This window comes from Physella acuta, unplaced genomic scaffold (assembly GCF_028476545.2).
Source record: "Physella acuta isolate Inbredline_101_S28 unplaced genomic scaffold, ASM2847654v3 ptg000435l, whole genome shotgun sequence".
NCBI lineage: Eukaryota > Metazoa > Mollusca > Gastropoda > Physidae > Physella > Physella acuta.
The window spans coordinates 195,101-212,500 of NW_026731954.1; the positions used below are offsets into that span (position 1 = coordinate 195,101).

Consider the following 17,400-nt stretch of genomic DNA (forward strand, 5'->3'; position numbering starts at 1 on the left):
CTTTAGTAAATACTTTATGAAGAATAATAATTAAGAGAAGTAATTCCTTTTTAATTTGTTTAGTACAAACCTTTTAAAAGGAGCTTATGAGCACCCCTATTTGACTACTAAAAAAAGGGAAATAAGTCATGCAAGTGGTTTGAACGTTTGCTTATCTTTGATAAGTTTTATTGCAGGAGAAAGAGGACTCGGCTTTCACAGTGGTTTAAAAACAAAGGGATAAAGAATATACATGAGCGTGGGGTGGTATAGAAGAAAGATATTCCAACCGCAGCTACGGTAATCTTTTTGCAAATCAGCAATCAAGTCAAAAATGCTAGCACATTATTTTTTTAACTATAAAAAAATTATTATGGTCGGCTGTGGGCCCTTAAATGGCGTGGACCCCCCCCCCCCCCCCCGCCGCATTGCGGGGTCTGGCGGCACTGTAGTTCCGCCCCTGCTAGCCATGATCAATGTGGGTATCAGTTATACCTGAGGGTCGTCCATAATAGACCGCTCATTCTTGACCTTTTTGTCACACATCATCACAAAATTGCAAACCTCAATCGAGCTTCGTCTTCAGGCTTACACTCGTTCCATATTGCACTTGTAGTCTAGACGTTCCGATTTCTAACTAAAAAAAAACAAATGCGTTTGATCAAAGTTAAATATATTGATATATTTTTTTAAATTTGTATTAAAATTTAAAGTCTAATTTTATTCATAGTAGCTACAAGAATTCAATATATTTTTTTTTAAATGCAATAGTTTTAAACTAAACATTCACCCCCCCCCCCCCTTCCACTACCACCATCACTCTCCCACCCTTTGTCAAACACCGTAAGAAAAGTCTTGCCTTTGACCTCTTTAATATACGACCACAAACATTGTTTTAATTTAATAGAAAATCATTTCATCCAATGAAGTTAAAGATTTTAACAATCTTGAGAATAAAATCAATCGTGAATTGATTATTGAAAACAATCGTATCCTGGTCCTTAAGTGAAAATTTCTTTTAATTCTCAAAACATCATTTTTTATCAAAACGGTTTTCTTAAAATAGACTTTTTAACAATTTAAATAAACCGATTGCCTCAAGATTAGATGAAATAATTAAAACTACATAAACTGATCATATCTGCCAGTATATCCTGAGGCACCTGCAGATCACCTGTAGATAAGCTACTGAAGAGGTCAGTTAATGTTTAGAGGTGTACAAAGAATATTGTGATTTACGATCTCGATGTGAATTGATTAAATAACTACGATAGAGGTGGAGAGAGTGTATTCATCTAGAGTTGTGAATCACGATGTGTATTTCACGGGATAGTGGCGTTTGTAGTCTGGGAGATCTACACTTTTCTTGGAATATATTGTCGTTAAAGTTTTTTTTTTAAAGTGCGTTATTGGTTTTCAAGATTTTTTTTTAAATAAAAAAGTAGTTTATATGTAATTCAGTAAGTTTGTTATTATTATATGTTAGAGACAAGCCATTATCGACAAAGCTTTCTTCCAACGATTTAAAGCCATGTTAACTGAAACATGTAGGTTTGATTAATTTATAAACAAAATCGTGACTCTATTTATAGCGCCTTTGTCTCAAAATTATATATATATATATATATATATATATATATATATATATATATATATATATATATATATATATATATATATATATATATATATATATATATATATATATTTATATACTAGCGTACCCGTCTAATGAGAAAGTCTAATGCGTTACCAATCCTATGTTCTAAGACGCGTGACCTTGTTTTCTAAAACTGAGTTATTTATTTAAATTAAAACAATGCCTATTGTTGGATCATAAATATAGGGACACAGGTTTACCTACAATACCAACACTACCGCATGAAAACCTTACGTTAATCACTCACCAAGATAACTAGGTTGAACACACTGTGGTGATCGCTCATGTGTCAGAGACGTAGAGGTGCGCTCTCGGGAGCCCCTGATTAGTGAAATAGTGCTCACAGAATAACCCAGAGCGCCAATAGAAAAAATAATATTTGACGTGTTATAAACATCAGTGTGGCTAATGCAATTTGTTAGCATAACTAATGGTGTATTGTTAGAAGCTCGATCTCAATTTCTGATTCGTTTAAAATAGATGCTAATTGCAGCATTCGCAAAGTGACGAAACTGTACAGCGGATTTTTTCACGTTACAAAGTTATTTTTAGAAGGTTGACTTTTATTTTTTATTTGAGTTGCCCGTCTAAACTTAATTTTTTATGGAAATATTTTCATTCTTTTGAGAACTGTAGCGTTTGGAATTGTTTGGATATTTTACGGACAAACGGAAACAACCCAGTGTTAATAATCTAACCTTGGTAAATTTTCCTGATTATTAAAAAAAACGTATTACAGGGCCCTCAGCAACCCATTTGAGCCTTTGGGGTCCGAAACTAAAATTTTTGTTTGCAGCCAAATTGCACCCTACCAGGGCGCCGGCTGACACACCTGATTCAATTTAGTGAGTGACTGTAACGACCCATCTTATCCATTGTCTACCGCACTGTTTAGAACGAAAGTAGGTGCCATTATGCTCACGGGAAAGCCCAGGGCGACAAATTGAACCCTGCAGGGGCGCCGAGGGACGCGCCTGGTTCGATATAGTCTATGATTATAGTTGCTCATCGTGTCTTTAGTGTATAGGATTTTTAATGAACGTAGGCGCCATAGTGTTCGCATGGGAGCCCGGGGCGCGTCGGATCATGCAATCTACGGGACGCCGACGGTTGCGCCTGTCGAAGTTTTAACGCTGACTTTAATAGTACCCCTTATTCGCTATTCCGGGTGCATGATTAACGCATGCCACGTGCTAACATAGCCGCTCTGGAACTCTGGGCGCCAAATTGTGTATTGAAAAATATCGCACCCTCACAGGCGCCACCTATATCATATTTTGATTATTTTGTTCACAGAAACCTTCTCATAAGTATTTTCATCAACTCGCCAAAGTTTCATGGCACACGGATGCAAGGTGTCGAACCGCATCTGACCTTTATTTTTTATATTCCGTATATAGAGAAAAAAGATCGCACCCTCCCAGGGCTCCGACCTTGCGAAGATTAAAAAAGACTTTTTTGCAGAACCCTTCCCTGATGTGTTCTAATCAACTCCCCAAAGTTTGATATCGATCAGATGAACGGTGTTAAACTGCAATCGACGTTTCTATATACCGTATATTAAAAAACATCGAACACCCCCGGGGCGCCGGCCTTAAGAAATTAAAATAAATTGTTTTGCAGAAACCTTCCCTGGACTGTTCATATCAACTACACAAAGTTTAATGGCGATCGTGTGAACGGTGTAAAACCGTAATCGACTTTTATTTTTATAAACCGTATATTGAGAAAAAACAAATCGCGCAGTGCCGGGGCGCCACCCCCGCGAATTTGAAAACCTCCCCATGAATATTCTCAACAACTTTCCAAAGTTTCATGACGATTGGATGAAACCCCCTATGATCAAACCCCCTATGGTCAAAGCACCGCTATGGTCAAAGGCCCGCTGTGGTCAAACCTCCTATGGTCAAAGCCCCTTTGGTCAAAGCTCCGCTGTGGTCAAACCCCCTATGGTCAAACCCCCTATGATCAAACCCCCTATGGTCAAAGCACCGCTATGGTCAAAGGCCCACTGTGGTCAAACCTCCTATGGTCAAAGCCCCTATGGTCAAAGCTCCGCTGTGGTCAAACCCCCTATGGTCAAACCCCCTATGGTCAAAGCACCTGTGGTCAAAGGTCCGCGCACCAAAAATAATGTTAGATGTTTTAAATGTATAACCACAATTTCATTTATAGAAGAAAAATAAAAAAATAGAGGCGTATTCGAATGTAGAAAAACAATTTTAATTGTGCAACCGGAAAAGTGTTTATACTTGGGACAAGAACGCATTTAACAATGACGTCGCTTATTGTTTACACTAAAAGAGCACGAAACTAATTACGTCATCTGCCGAGTTTAGAATAAAAAGAAATGAACTATTTCATTCAAATATGATTTAGAGCTACGTACGTTTTTCTAGATCTAGATCTAGAACCTAGATAGATAAATCCCATGTATTCTCGAATTAGATGATCATTGATGCTATAAAAGCAAAAATGTATATCAAATATTTAAGTACTAACACAGTTTTATAAACAAACTCAATAATTGATCGTGTTTTTAATATATGATTTTATTTTTAACTGTTTAATTTTTTTTTACCTAGATTCTACAATTTAGATCTAGGATTGACTTTCCATTCCTCCGACAGCTGATCTCTAGATCTAGATAACTTTATTGTATACTCAAATTAGAAGAACTGTTGAAAATTGAAAATAGTGTTGGAACCTAATAAAAATAGCAAACGGGCGTATCGTAAAAGCTATAACCGACAGAAAATTAGCTTTACAATGCATCAAACGTATGAATGGGCAACAAAATCTTCGATGGAAGCCGCCATTATTGTTAAATAAAGTAAATAAATTATGTGACGTCTCTATAAGTAAAGTCATTGTTCTGAACTTTTATAATTAAAGTGGTTAATCTACCAATGCATATATCAATAAATAAATGTGTGATTAACAGTTTGATCAAAAAGGACATTTATTCTCTTCCTAAATAGGTATTTTACAGCTCTACAATAGAACAGATTCTCTCCTGTAGCCAAATAGACAAATAAAAAAACACAAATAAATATACAAACACGTTAAAAACCTTGAGTTGTAGTAGTATATAGATAGAGTTAATTTAAACTAAGAAAAGTGTAGTTGACGAATTCATCATGTCTGTTAATAGGAATTCGTTTGATTTCGGCGAATTTCCAAAAGAAATACATTCAAAATCAGCACATGTAGTCCAAATAGTGTCTAAGCACGGGGATTACTACATTTTGCAAATGTTGGTTGCTTGAAGAATTTATAACAAGGCTGTAACAGTAGGAAGAATTATAGAGAACCAACGCTTATTTACTAAGTATCTTCTGTCGTTGTGACAATATAGACATTATAGATAAACACCGCCTGCAAAGGCGCCGCTAAAATAGGTGGCTAAAAATATGATTACGACATAGAAAAATCAGTAAATATAGAAATAAACGTAAACTGTTACTAAAAGCAAAGTGAGATAGTCTGTGTATTTCTTAAAATTTTGCTTCGTTGTGTTGTTTTAATTAACTCATTTGTGCTCATACGTTTCACGTTACCAATTACAGGGTTAAAGCAGCAGACGAATTTTTGTGTTATCTTGGTGTAAGTCGAACAGTGCGGACTTATTCCCTCATCAGAAGCCGTCACAAGCAGCTCCTCTAAACTGTATATTGTTCAGTTGGCGTATACCGTCTAAGCATCGACACTCAAGATCCCATCAGTGCTGTTTTTTTTCTTTCCTTTAAAAGAGAACGGACTGCCGATACAACACAGGGACCTCAACGTCGTTTTGAACTGCTTGTTGAAGTTGTAGTAAATTACTAAATTAATGGCCAAATTAAACCTAACGGCGAAACTCGAGATAAAGTTCATCAAATTAAACAACTGGCTGTACGATTTTCCGCCGCTGAATTCGGGGAAAATGAGTCGGAAAATCGAGATAAAAAGCAAGGGGAGACTACAAATAATTGACACAAGAGTGACAAGAGTTATCATTTTTACAATCCTCAAGTCCTTGAAAGATAGGAGAGATCCGTTTTTGTCGTTTTTATCGAGGCTATTCTGCATTGATCTCCTGACTTTGGAGGCGGTTGCTAGCCCGTAAATCAAAACAAAGAGACAGCAAACAGTCACGACGACGTTGCTGACTAGGAAGACGTTTCTGCTCAAGATGTCGTTGACGATGCGTACTATATCTTTACGGTTGTCTGACGTCCAGAGAGTAAGACGTGTCTTATTGAATTTTACGTCAAACACGGGTTCGAACCCTTGCGTGGTAAAGATCGGGAGGTACTGGATCAGCATAAAAATGTAGATACCTATAATGACGCGGATGGTTCGAGATTTGGTGAAGGTTGATTTGAATTTAAGCGGCATGACGACGATGCAGCATCTGGCGAAAGCGATGAATGAGGTTGTGGTGCTGGAGATATCATAGAGGAACTTGCCGTACCAGATAAGTATCCAACCGACCCACACGGGGTCGAGGTACCAGACCAGACCTGGTAGAAAGCTGGACATGTAAGAGCAGACGTCTAGACACAAGCCTCGAAGGAAGTACAGCAGATCGGACACCGTCAACATGAACAGGGCTGTGTTGATGCTGTCGTTACAGCCCATCTTCAAGAAGACGACAACGTTGACGCTGTTAGTGAACATCCCCCATAAGTCAACGACAGGTAGAATGATGCTATCAAATGTGAAGAGGACATCGCTGTACAGTCTGTTCACGCTTTGGTCAGGGGCTAGTACGATTTGAGTTTGGTTTGAAGACGCCATGACGCAGAAATCTTGAGGACTAAGGCAGCTTTGCTAGCAGCAAGGTTTATTGCATATAACAAAAATTCGGATCTGTGTCCAGGTTTTAAAGTAAATATTTCCACATGTATATTGATCAAATAGCAAAAAATCTTCAAACTTAAAAATGAAGTATTGGGTAAAATTTTAATAACAGTTAAATTTAATAGAATAAACACACACATGATTGTGCAATAATCGAAACACCTGTAGGTTGCTGCAAAGAAAATGTTTCCTAAATTATTAAAAAATTCAAATTTGTTTAAGCTAGAATTAAATTTTATAATTTCGTGTTTGTCTTAAATTAAATTCCGAGTTTAAACAAACATTTTTTCACGTCTGCTGTTTTATCGTTACACAAACAACGCCTCATTCCGGTCTTTTAATTAGTTAAGAACACATGCACGTAAAATTGTTATCTGTGACAGTCATTATTTACTTTGATCTGCTCGATCAATAATTCGGGTTTTTTAAAACTATATGTTATTAGATTCACTCCGTTGTTAAAGCAACAGCCAGCCATAATTTTATAATTCTCAGTATAAACAAAAAAATATTTCAAACTTTAATTTTAAACAAGTGTGGACTTGATGCTCGACGCTTCATAAAATCAATTGTTCATTTTTAACATTCGGGACTGCGGCAAAATAAATAAAGTTTAATGAATTATTGTTTTAATCGATAGTACATTTTTAACGACTCGATGATTTGTTGGTTTTTTTTTCGTTATATTTCGTTGTTGAAAGTCTAGATTGTTTGTTTTGTCTACAAATAAATGGGAAACCTGTTAGTAAGCCTTGTCGAAGGCAATGGCGAGTAAGGTTAGTTTCAGAGCAGCTTCAGTTAGTTAGCAGCCTTAGTTACTTAGTAGCCTCGGATAGCTAGCAACTTCAGTAAAATAACAGCTTTAGTTAGTTAGTAACTGCCGTTAGTTCTCAGCTTCAGTTAGTTAGCAACTTCAGTTAGTAGCTTCATTTGGTTAGCAGTTTCAGTTAGTAAGCAGTTTCAGTTAGCAGCTTAAGTTAGTTAGCAGCTTTAGTTAGTTAGTAGCTTTAGTTAGTTAATAGCTTCAGTTTGTAAGGACCTTCAGTAAGTTAGCAGCATCTTCAGTTAGCAGCTTCTGTTAGTTAATAGCTACAGTTAGCAGCTTCTGTTAACTTGCAGCTTTAGTTAACTAGCAGCTTTAGTTGAATAGCAACTTCAGGTAGTTAGCAGCATCAATAAAAAGGTGAAACATAATATTTTTACAAGCATTTATTTAGTCCGTAACGTCTGTTTGCTTATTTCTTTGTTTGTTGGTTTGTTGCAAATATTGTAACTCAATTTTGACCCACTTCTAATGCAGCGATTTCGTTTAAACTTTCTAGATACGTTCCACTTCGATGACAAAACAAGTCTATTTTGTAATTGCATTAGATGTTTAATTAGTCATTAAAAATTAATTAAACGATTTCAATACTAAGGAGGGATAACAAAATTTAAATCAGTCGATGGTCTTCTTTGTTCAATAACAGAAGGGGAGAAAACTAGCTAGACTGCTATACTTTATTAATCGACCAGTCAGGTGAGCTGTGGTTCACGTTGAATGTTTGCAGTCGCGGCAGTGGCGGAACTAAAAATAAAGGGCCACCCCGCAAAAATTTTTTTTAGCCCCCCCCCCCTATATATATACATATATATTGTACATTTATATATGTACATTTATATATATATATATATATATATATATATATATATATATATATATATATATATATATATATATATATATATATATATATATATATATATATATATATATAATTATATGTATATATATGTGTGTGTGTGTGTGTACATATATTTATATTCATATATAAAATTGAAATTAGCGTGTTTTGAAAATCAGTTGTATTTTATTTGTGCTGTAAGACCTCTAAACATTTGTCGGTCAAAAGAATATAAAACATGAAAGCTTTGTATCAGTAATGGTGTCTCGTGTTATGTTTATTTTTATGTTTTTTCGTATTTATATTATTCATTTTAAATACATTTCCTTTTTATACAATGTCATTCTTTAGTAAGTATTTTATAAAAAAAATAATTAAGAGAAGTAATTGTTTTTTTTTTAATTTGTTTAGTGCAAATCTATTAAAAGGAGCTTACGAGCACCCATTTGACTCTTTAAAAAGGGAAATAAGTCATGGAAGTGGTTTGAACGTTTGCTTATCTATGAAAGAGGACTCGGCTTTCACATTGGTTTAAAAATAAAGGGAAAAAGAATATACAAGAGCGTGGGGTGGTGTCTATAGAATAAAGATAATCTAATCTACGGTATTCTTTTTGCAAAACAACCATCAAGTCAAAAATGCAGGAAAAAATTATTTTTTTTTAACTATAAATTTTTTTTTTATTATGGTCGGCTGTTGGGCCCCTAAATGGCGTGCCCCCCCCCCCCCCCCCGCATTGCGGGGTCTGGCGGCACTGTAGTTCCGCCCCTGAGTCGCGGAGAAGGTCGATTTAGTGAAGGCTATTAGGGGCAGGTAATAAAGTTTTTAAACGATTAGAAAAGAAGGGGGGGGGGGATTAGAACTTGCTGTCGTCTGTAAAAAATATGACCTCAGGCGGCTGCTTTCACGTTGCAAGTAATCGACTTTTAGATATCGCGATCTACTTATGGTGTTTTAAAGCAAATATTTTTAGCCGTGTCGACTTCATAAATTAGGAAGCGCTAAAAATGTAGAAAATAAAATTAATATAAAAAAAACGTTTTTAATAACACGCTTTAAAACGCACTGAAAATATGAAAATAAAACTAGTTTGTTTTCTTTCACAAAAGCTTTGGTTACTCATGACATCTTTTACATATTTGAGCAACCAAAGCTTTTATGAAAGAAAGCAACTAGTTTTATTTTCTTGTTTCAGTGCATTTAAAATCTTGGTTTTAGAAAGGTTTGTTTGAAACTAAAAGGAGGTAATAAGATTAAGAACAATCCTTCTTTTTTTTTACCTTGCTGTTGTCTGTAAAATGAGGTCACTGGCGACTGCTTTTCACTGGGCAGATAAATGCTTTTTAGATATCGCGAGCTAATGATGGTGTTTTAAAAGCAAATATTTTTAGTCGTGTGGAATTTCATAAATTAGGATTCACTTAAAAGTAGGAAATAAAACAAATATAAAAACTTGTATAGCAATAAGCTTTTAAATGCACTAAAATATGTAACATAAAACTACTTTTTTTCTTTAATTAAAGTTTTGGTAGCTCCTGAGAATTTTACATATTTTGGCTACCAAAACTTTTATTAAAAAACCATATTGATTTTACTTTCTTATTTTCATTGCATTTAAACTTTTGTTGCTATAAAGTTTTTTTGTAAAATTTGTTTTATTTTAAACATCAGCTCATAACACTAAGAGATATATATCAGGCCATTACAGTTATTTTTTATCCTAGTTCAATCGAACCCCAGGTGTTCGGTGAGTCAGTCTGAGGGGTTTTGCGGGGTCATGACACACACCCGACTCATATGATTCACGATCGGATTTTGTCAGTGTGGACGATAGAACTGTTGAGCAGGGTTCGTTGAATGCGTATAGACTGGTGGGGTCCGGTAGGTACACATCTCATCAGTTGGTACACATCACACCAGTTGGTATACCAATAGGTAAACATCACACCAGTTGGTACACATCACATAAGTTGGTACACATCACAACAGTTGGTACACCAATAGGTAAACATCACACCAGTTGGTACACATCACATAAGTTGGTACACATCACACCAGTTGGTACACATCACACCAGTTGGTACACATCACACCAGTTGGTACACATCACACCAGTTGGTACACATCACATCACACCAGTAGGTACACATCACACCAGTTGGTACACATCACACCAGTTGGTACACATCACACCAGTTGGTACACATCACACCAGTTGGTACACCAATAGCTCTAACATCACACCAGTTGGTATACATCACACCAGTTGGTACACATCACACCAGTTAGTACACATCACACAAGTAGGTATGCATCACATCGTCAGTACTAGTTTCTACACATATGTTTTAAAAAAATAAAACCTGTTGCATTCATCAAAAGCTTTTTTCTGCTACAATTAAGCCACTTGGACTATACATATTCCTAAACTTTATAACACAGTGAAAAAAATATGCACGTGATTAAAAAGTATGTATGGTTTGGTTAAAGGGAATGGGGATTGTTTGTAGGGAAGGGATAATTTAAGGATCATTGTACGGGTTGACGGATGTAGAATGGGATTAGTCCTTTGAGGATAATGGTAGGTGTTAGTTTGTGTAGATTAGATGGAGGGGGAGGGGAGATTTTAGGAAGCTGGTGAATTCTGACAGTTGTTTAGGATATATTTTATGTGTTTGAAATTTAAGGGAGAAGTTTATATTGAGGTGGATGTTGGAAATTTAAAAAATGTGTTATTTATAAATAAGGGCTGTGGTTATATGTAGGTGTTGGTATTTCTAGAAAGCATAGGTGGTGGTTGTGTGTGAGCGTTAAATACCATAGGTTGGTGTTGGGTCGTCTATAAAGTATTTTTGGGACTAGTTTGATACGTACCTACTAGTTTTAGTGTATCTATATGTGTAGAAAACGTTGGTGGTGACAACTTTGTATTTGGTGGGTCTGTCAATTGGTTTGTGGAGACGGGTTGGTATTGGTAGCTCAGTGAAAGTTCTGGTGGTGACAAGTAGTTGTTGGTGGTTACGTAAATTGTTGGTAGTTAAAGTTTAGTATTGGTGGTTTAATGTATAAGCTGGTGACAGATTGGTATGGTGGTTATAAATATGTTGGTAGTTACAGTTTAGTATTGATGGTTTAATGTATACGCTGGTGACAGGTTTGTATGTTGGTTATAAATATGTTGGTAGTTACAGTTTAGTATTGGTGATTCAATGTATAAGCTGGTTACAGATTGGTATAGTGGCTATGAATATGTTGGTGTTTACAGTTTAGTATTGGTGGTTTAACGTATACGCTGGTGACAGGTTGGTATGGTGGTTATAAATATGTTGGTAGTTACAGTTTAGTATTGGTGGTTCAATGTATAAGCTGGTTACAGATTGGTATATTGGTTATGAATATGTTGGTGGTTACAGTTTAGTATTGGTGGTTTATTGTATAATCTGGTGAAAGATTGATATTGTGGTTATAAATATGTTGGTGGTTACAGTTTGGTATTGGTGGTTCAATGTATAAGCTGGTTACAGATTTGGTATAGTGGCTATGAATATGTTGGTGGTTACAGTTTAGTATTGGTGGTTTAATGTATAAGCTGGTTACAGATTGGTATAGTGGTTATAAATATGTTGGTAGTTACAGTTTGGTATTGGTGGTTCAATGTATAAGCTGGTTACAGATTGGTATAGTGGCTATGAATATGTTGGTGTTTACAGTTTAGTATTGGTGGTTTAACGTATACGCTGGTGACAGGTTGGTATGGTGGTTATAAATATGTTGGTAGTTACAGTTTAGTATTGGTGGTTCAATGTATAAGCTGGTTACAGATTGGTATAGTGGCTATGAATATGTTGGTGTTTACAGTTTAGTATTGGTGGTTTAACGTATACGCTGGTGACAGGTTGGTATGGTGGTTATAAATATGTTGGTAGTTACAGTTTAGTATTGGTGGTTCAATGTATAAGCTGGTTACAGATTGGTATATTGGTTATGAATATGTTGGTGGTTACAGTTTAGTATTGGTGGTTTATTGTATAATCTGGTGAAAGATTGATCTTGTGGTTATAAATATGTTGGTGGTTACAGTTTGGTATTGGTGGTTCAATGTATAAGCTGGTTACAGATTTGGTATAGTGGCTATGAATATGTTGGTGGTTACAGTTTAGTATTGGTGGTTTAATGTATAAGCTGGTTACAGATTGGTATAGTGGTTATAAATATGTTGGTAGTTACAGTTTGGTATTGGTGGTTCAATGTATAAGCTGGTTACAGATTTGGTATAGTGGCTATGAATATGTTGGTGGTTACAGTTTAGTATTGGTGTTTTAATGTATACGCTGGTGACAGGTTGGTATGGTGGTTATAAATATGTTGGTAGTTACAGTTTGGTATTGGTGGTTCAATGTATAAACTGGTTACAGATTGGTATAGTGGTTATAAATATGTTGGTAGTTACAGTTTGGTATTGGTGGTTCAATGTAAAAGCTGGTTACAGATTGGTATAGTGGCTATGAATATATTGGTGGTTACAGTTTAGTATTGGTGGTTTAACGTATGCGCTGGTGACAGGTTGGTATGGTGGTTATAAATATGTTGGTGGTTACAGTTTGGTATTGGTGGTTCAATGTATAAGCTGGTGAAAGATTGGTATGGTGGTTATAAATATGTTGGTAGTTACAGTTTAGTATTGATGGTTTAATGTATACGCTGGTGACAGGTTTGTATGTTGGTTATAAATATGTTGGTAGTTACAGTTTAGTATTGGTGATTCAATGTATAAGCTGGTTACAGATTGGTATAGTGGCTATGAATATGTTGGTGTTTACAGTTTAGTATTGGTGGTTTAACGTATTCGCTGGTGACAGGTTGGTATGGTGGTTATAAATATGTTGGTAGTTACAGTTTAGTATTGGTGGTTCAATGTATAAGCTGGTTACAGATTGGTATATTGGTTATGAATATGTTGGTGGTTACAGTTTAGTATTGGTGGTTTATTGTATAATCTGGTGAAAGATTGATATTGTGGTTATAAATATGTTGGTGGTTACAGTTTAGTATTGGTGGTTCAATGTATAAGCTGGTTACAGATTGGTAGAGTGGCTATGAATATGTTGGTGGTTACAGTTTAGTTTTGGTGGTTCAATGTATAAGCTGGTTACAGATTGGTATAGTGGTTATAAATATGTTGGTAGTTACAGTTTGGTATTGGTGGTTCAATGTATAAGCTGGTTACAGATTGGTATAGTGGTTATGAATATGGTGGTGGTTCTTTGAAGTTATTTCATCCAGATCAAGTCATTTGGTTCTGTTTAACAAATTTCAATACATCAATAGTTTTGCTTATTCTGTTTTATCTAAAAAGCTTTCAATACATCAATCCTCATATTTTTACAATATTTAAAATACATACACAGATGTCCGTTTGAGGTATATTTTAAGGTACAGAAAGATCTATTACACGCAATGATCCATTGTATCGATCTTTTATTTTCAGTCTACGTGAATGTCACACTGCCTTAGTGGGGATAGGGTGTGATGGTCATTTACTGAGGTTCAGTGTGACAAGCAAGTACCAAAAGTGATTAACATAACCAGATTTATATCAACATGCCCAACTAGTTATAATCTTTTCTATAATATACTGCACTAGTATATATTCATAAGACAACAATTCCAGTTTAGGTTATCGGTTATTATGAGTGGCATAAACAGTGGCGGAACTAGGAAAAAAGGGCCACCCCGCAAAAAAATTTGTTAGCCCCCCCAAATATATATATATATATATATATATATATATATAGGCCTATATATCTGTATATATATATATATATATATATATATATATATATATATATATATATATATATATATATATATATATATATATATATATAACACAAAATACGGTTATAAGAAACTCTTCACTGGCCTGTTCGGGTTTTGAAAAAAAAATTCTTTCAATTAAACAAATTACAACATAATATCACGTTTTATTTTCGTCGTGTCATTCTGACGCTACCCAACTCAAATCGGCTAGAGATCACATGAGATAGAAAAAATTGGTCACAAGAGCACAACACAAGATAAACAATTATCGACCCACAGGCCCAAAAACTAGATCGGATCCTGATTACTGCTCCTTGGCTGTTAACTCTCTATCGTGCGTTACATGTAGTATACGTAAAGAGAAAATAACTTTTTCAATCACTTCCTACGTTCATAATAACTCAAAATAATTCACTATCGTCATTTTTTGCTAACTAAAGCACACAATTTCAATATATTGACCCAAATTGACCCATCTTCTGCTTCCAATATATAGGACGGCGTGGTCGGATGGTAGAGCATACGACTGAAGACTATAGAAAGTCTATGAGTTCACCCAGTTCTGATGTCTTAGGTTAGAGAAAGTAAAAGCGGCTTGGTATAGTGATCACACCATCGCTTCACTGTAACCACGTCACAGTAATTACGTCACGGTAATTACGTCACTAAAACCACGTCACTGTCACCACGTCACTGTAACATTCTCACTGTAATTGCACCTACGTAACCAGGTCACCGAAACTTACATTGTAACCACACCATCATCACGTACGAATTTACTGTGCACGCATGCATGTAAGAGATCAATTAAACATTTAATTAGCTTCACGCCTAATCATTTCAATAATAAATCAAAGGGGACGAAAAGTTTACAACAGCTCTACAGCTTGGTTAAGCGCTAGAAATAAAACCCGTCATATCGCGTTACTCTACAGCTGAAATACATCTTCAACTACAAAAACATCATACTCTCCAATCTAGCTCTACGTAACGAAGGACAGCTATAAGCTATAGCTGACTGCCATTGATGAAGATGGACAAGACTTCGATTCTCCTTTTGCTTCTGCTGCCTGTACTAACAATAGCTTTTGACGCGGAAGCAATAGCCAAAAAAAAGTACACAACAGCGGACATCAACGGCGACGGCGACCTTACTGTGGATGAGATTTCAAAAGATCTACTGGTAGGTGAACTTGTCATGAACACATTTCGGTTATTAAATCAATTACTTAAAATCTATTTTAAATGCATTGGAATTAATGAAGGAAAAAAAAATATTAAAATTACGTATTTCCTATCGAAAAATGTTAAAACGATTTGGAGACCAAAATATCAGAAATATATTAATTTTTTAACTCTCAAAATCAAACAGTATTCAGACAAAATCGGTAATAATAACGGGGTAATCGACAAAGAAGAGTACAAGACAGTTTTTCTCAACGCTTTCAAGAACTCCAAAGCTGAGGCAGCTATGCGTCTGTTTGCTGCTTACGACGTGAACAATGACACAGTTTTAGACGATAAAGATTTTGGACGCTTGCGTCAGAAAATGAATCAAAACAACGACGCGAAACTCACACAGCAGGAGTATGTCGGGTAAGAGAACATGTTCTGTCTGTATACTCTTCTTTATGAAGCATGATCTATCTCTACCATGTCTTTATATACTACCCATATTCATTCGTAGTTCATCCTTGTGCATATTGTTATTACACTAAAGGGAAGTTTATTAAGTAGCTCTTTTAACATCACCAAGTTGTTCGGTATATTTCATAGTTATATATATGGATCTTACGGGCCTAGGACGAACCCGTTCACAGCTGTACATAACTACCCCCCGCCCTACATTCTTCCCTGATATCCCCCCCCCCCCTTTTTTCCTCCTATGTCAATTACCAACTTATAAAATAACCCACAACCAAAAATTTTCTTGCTTAGGACACCCCCTCTTGTCTATTACAAATTTTAACCGAAGTCCCTTCTTGCGCCGGACCCCATATCTAAATAGACGTCAACTTCAGCCTAAATGTTTTGTCTGTTAAAAGCATCGATTTCTTTCTAAAATATTTTCTGAGCTCTGTTTTTTTCTGAGTACATTAATTAGCATATATGACAATTTATAAAAAAAATTACTTTTGATAATGCGCAATATTAGCTAAAATTCACTTTTAAAATGCATCTGAATCTCAAAATTTATAACCACTGTCCCTAGTAGTTGGACATCGTTTATGGAAGACCCTTTTGAAAAGTGTTGTGGAACTAATAAAAAAATTTCATCGAACCTCTATCGTAAAAACGTTATGTACTATAATGTTTTTTTTTTTAATTTGTTTAAAAAGAACCATTCGGCCCACGGTAGCTTTTAAGTACAAATTAATATAGACCAACATATTTGCGAGCCTGAGTTCAAAGATACACCCCCGCACATGCTACCCCGACATACCCCCCCCCCCTATTACGAACGCTACTCTACCAGGGGGTAAAGCTAGCGAATGTACCGGATTCTTTTTGAATGGTTAATAACAGATGACAACAACTAGGAGAGTATCAGACACAAAAACTCAACGTGGACTCGTAAATAACTTCTAGGGGAAAGACATGATGAACTCTTGTGACTAACAACAATTTTAATCCATTAATAACCTTTTAAAATGAGTGCAAGAACAAAATATGACTCTAGTTCTATACAAATATTATAAATATACAAAATGAGCCAAAACCCAACTTACGCGTTGAAGAGAAAACAATAGTTAACAAATATCACAGAGATGGCACTAGGAAATCAACACAGCTTATAGGAAATTAACCTAAGGCACAGAATGATACTAAAATCACAAGTAATAGGGAAAAAATGCTACTTTAAACTATAGAATACAATATGGCATCACAAATGCGGCAATCTCTCCCGGAATGTCTGGTAAACTGCTCTAAGAATGTCTGGTCTGGACTACCTCCAAGTAAGCACATTCCAGGCATGGCGACCCTTCTGATTATGGGCTGTCCACCTGGATTTAAAGCGGAAAATCGAACCCCAGCCGCCACCGTGAGCGCGCGGGATTATAACCACTAGACCACCAGGGGTCTATTACACAAATGAAAAACTAAATAATAAAAAATAATACCTAAGTAGGTCACAACCCCCCCCCCCCTAATAACGTAACTTGTATACCAAATGTTTTGCATTTATATCAATAATTTAAGATCTAATTTAAAAAACTGTCCTGTACACTGCCAGAATATACGTCATTAATGTAACATGTTAATCAGAAGTTATTGATTTTCTACTCTATAGATGGATCTTACCATACATAAAGGCCGCTATGCCATAAGATCGACACATCGATGCTGGCGGAAGCAGTTGATTTGCAAAAAATATAATTATCAGAATAATTGAAAATTAAAATAAAAAATAACATAAGTATTCTAAACTGT

At 35.6% G+C, this 17,400-nt stretch overlaps 2 protein-coding genes across 2 annotated transcripts in view; one reads left to right on the forward strand and one right to left on the reverse strand.

Annotated features, from left to right (window-relative positions):
- Positions 1-17,400, reverse strand: part of LOC131942960 (cubilin-like) — a 76,689-nt gene that overhangs the window by 22,095 nt on the left and 37,194 nt on the right. The gene's annotated exons all lie outside the window — the stretch shown is intronic.
- Positions 14,887-17,308, forward strand: LOC131942955 (uncharacterized). Its single transcript, XM_059302926.1, has 3 exons — positions 14,887-15,151; positions 15,341-15,564; positions 17,261-17,308. The coding sequence occupies exons 1-3, from the start codon at positions 14,996-14,998 to the stop codon at positions 17,295-17,297; spliced, it is 417 nt and encodes a 138-aa protein (XP_059158909.1). The 5' UTR covers positions 14,887-14,995; the 3' UTR covers positions 17,298-17,308.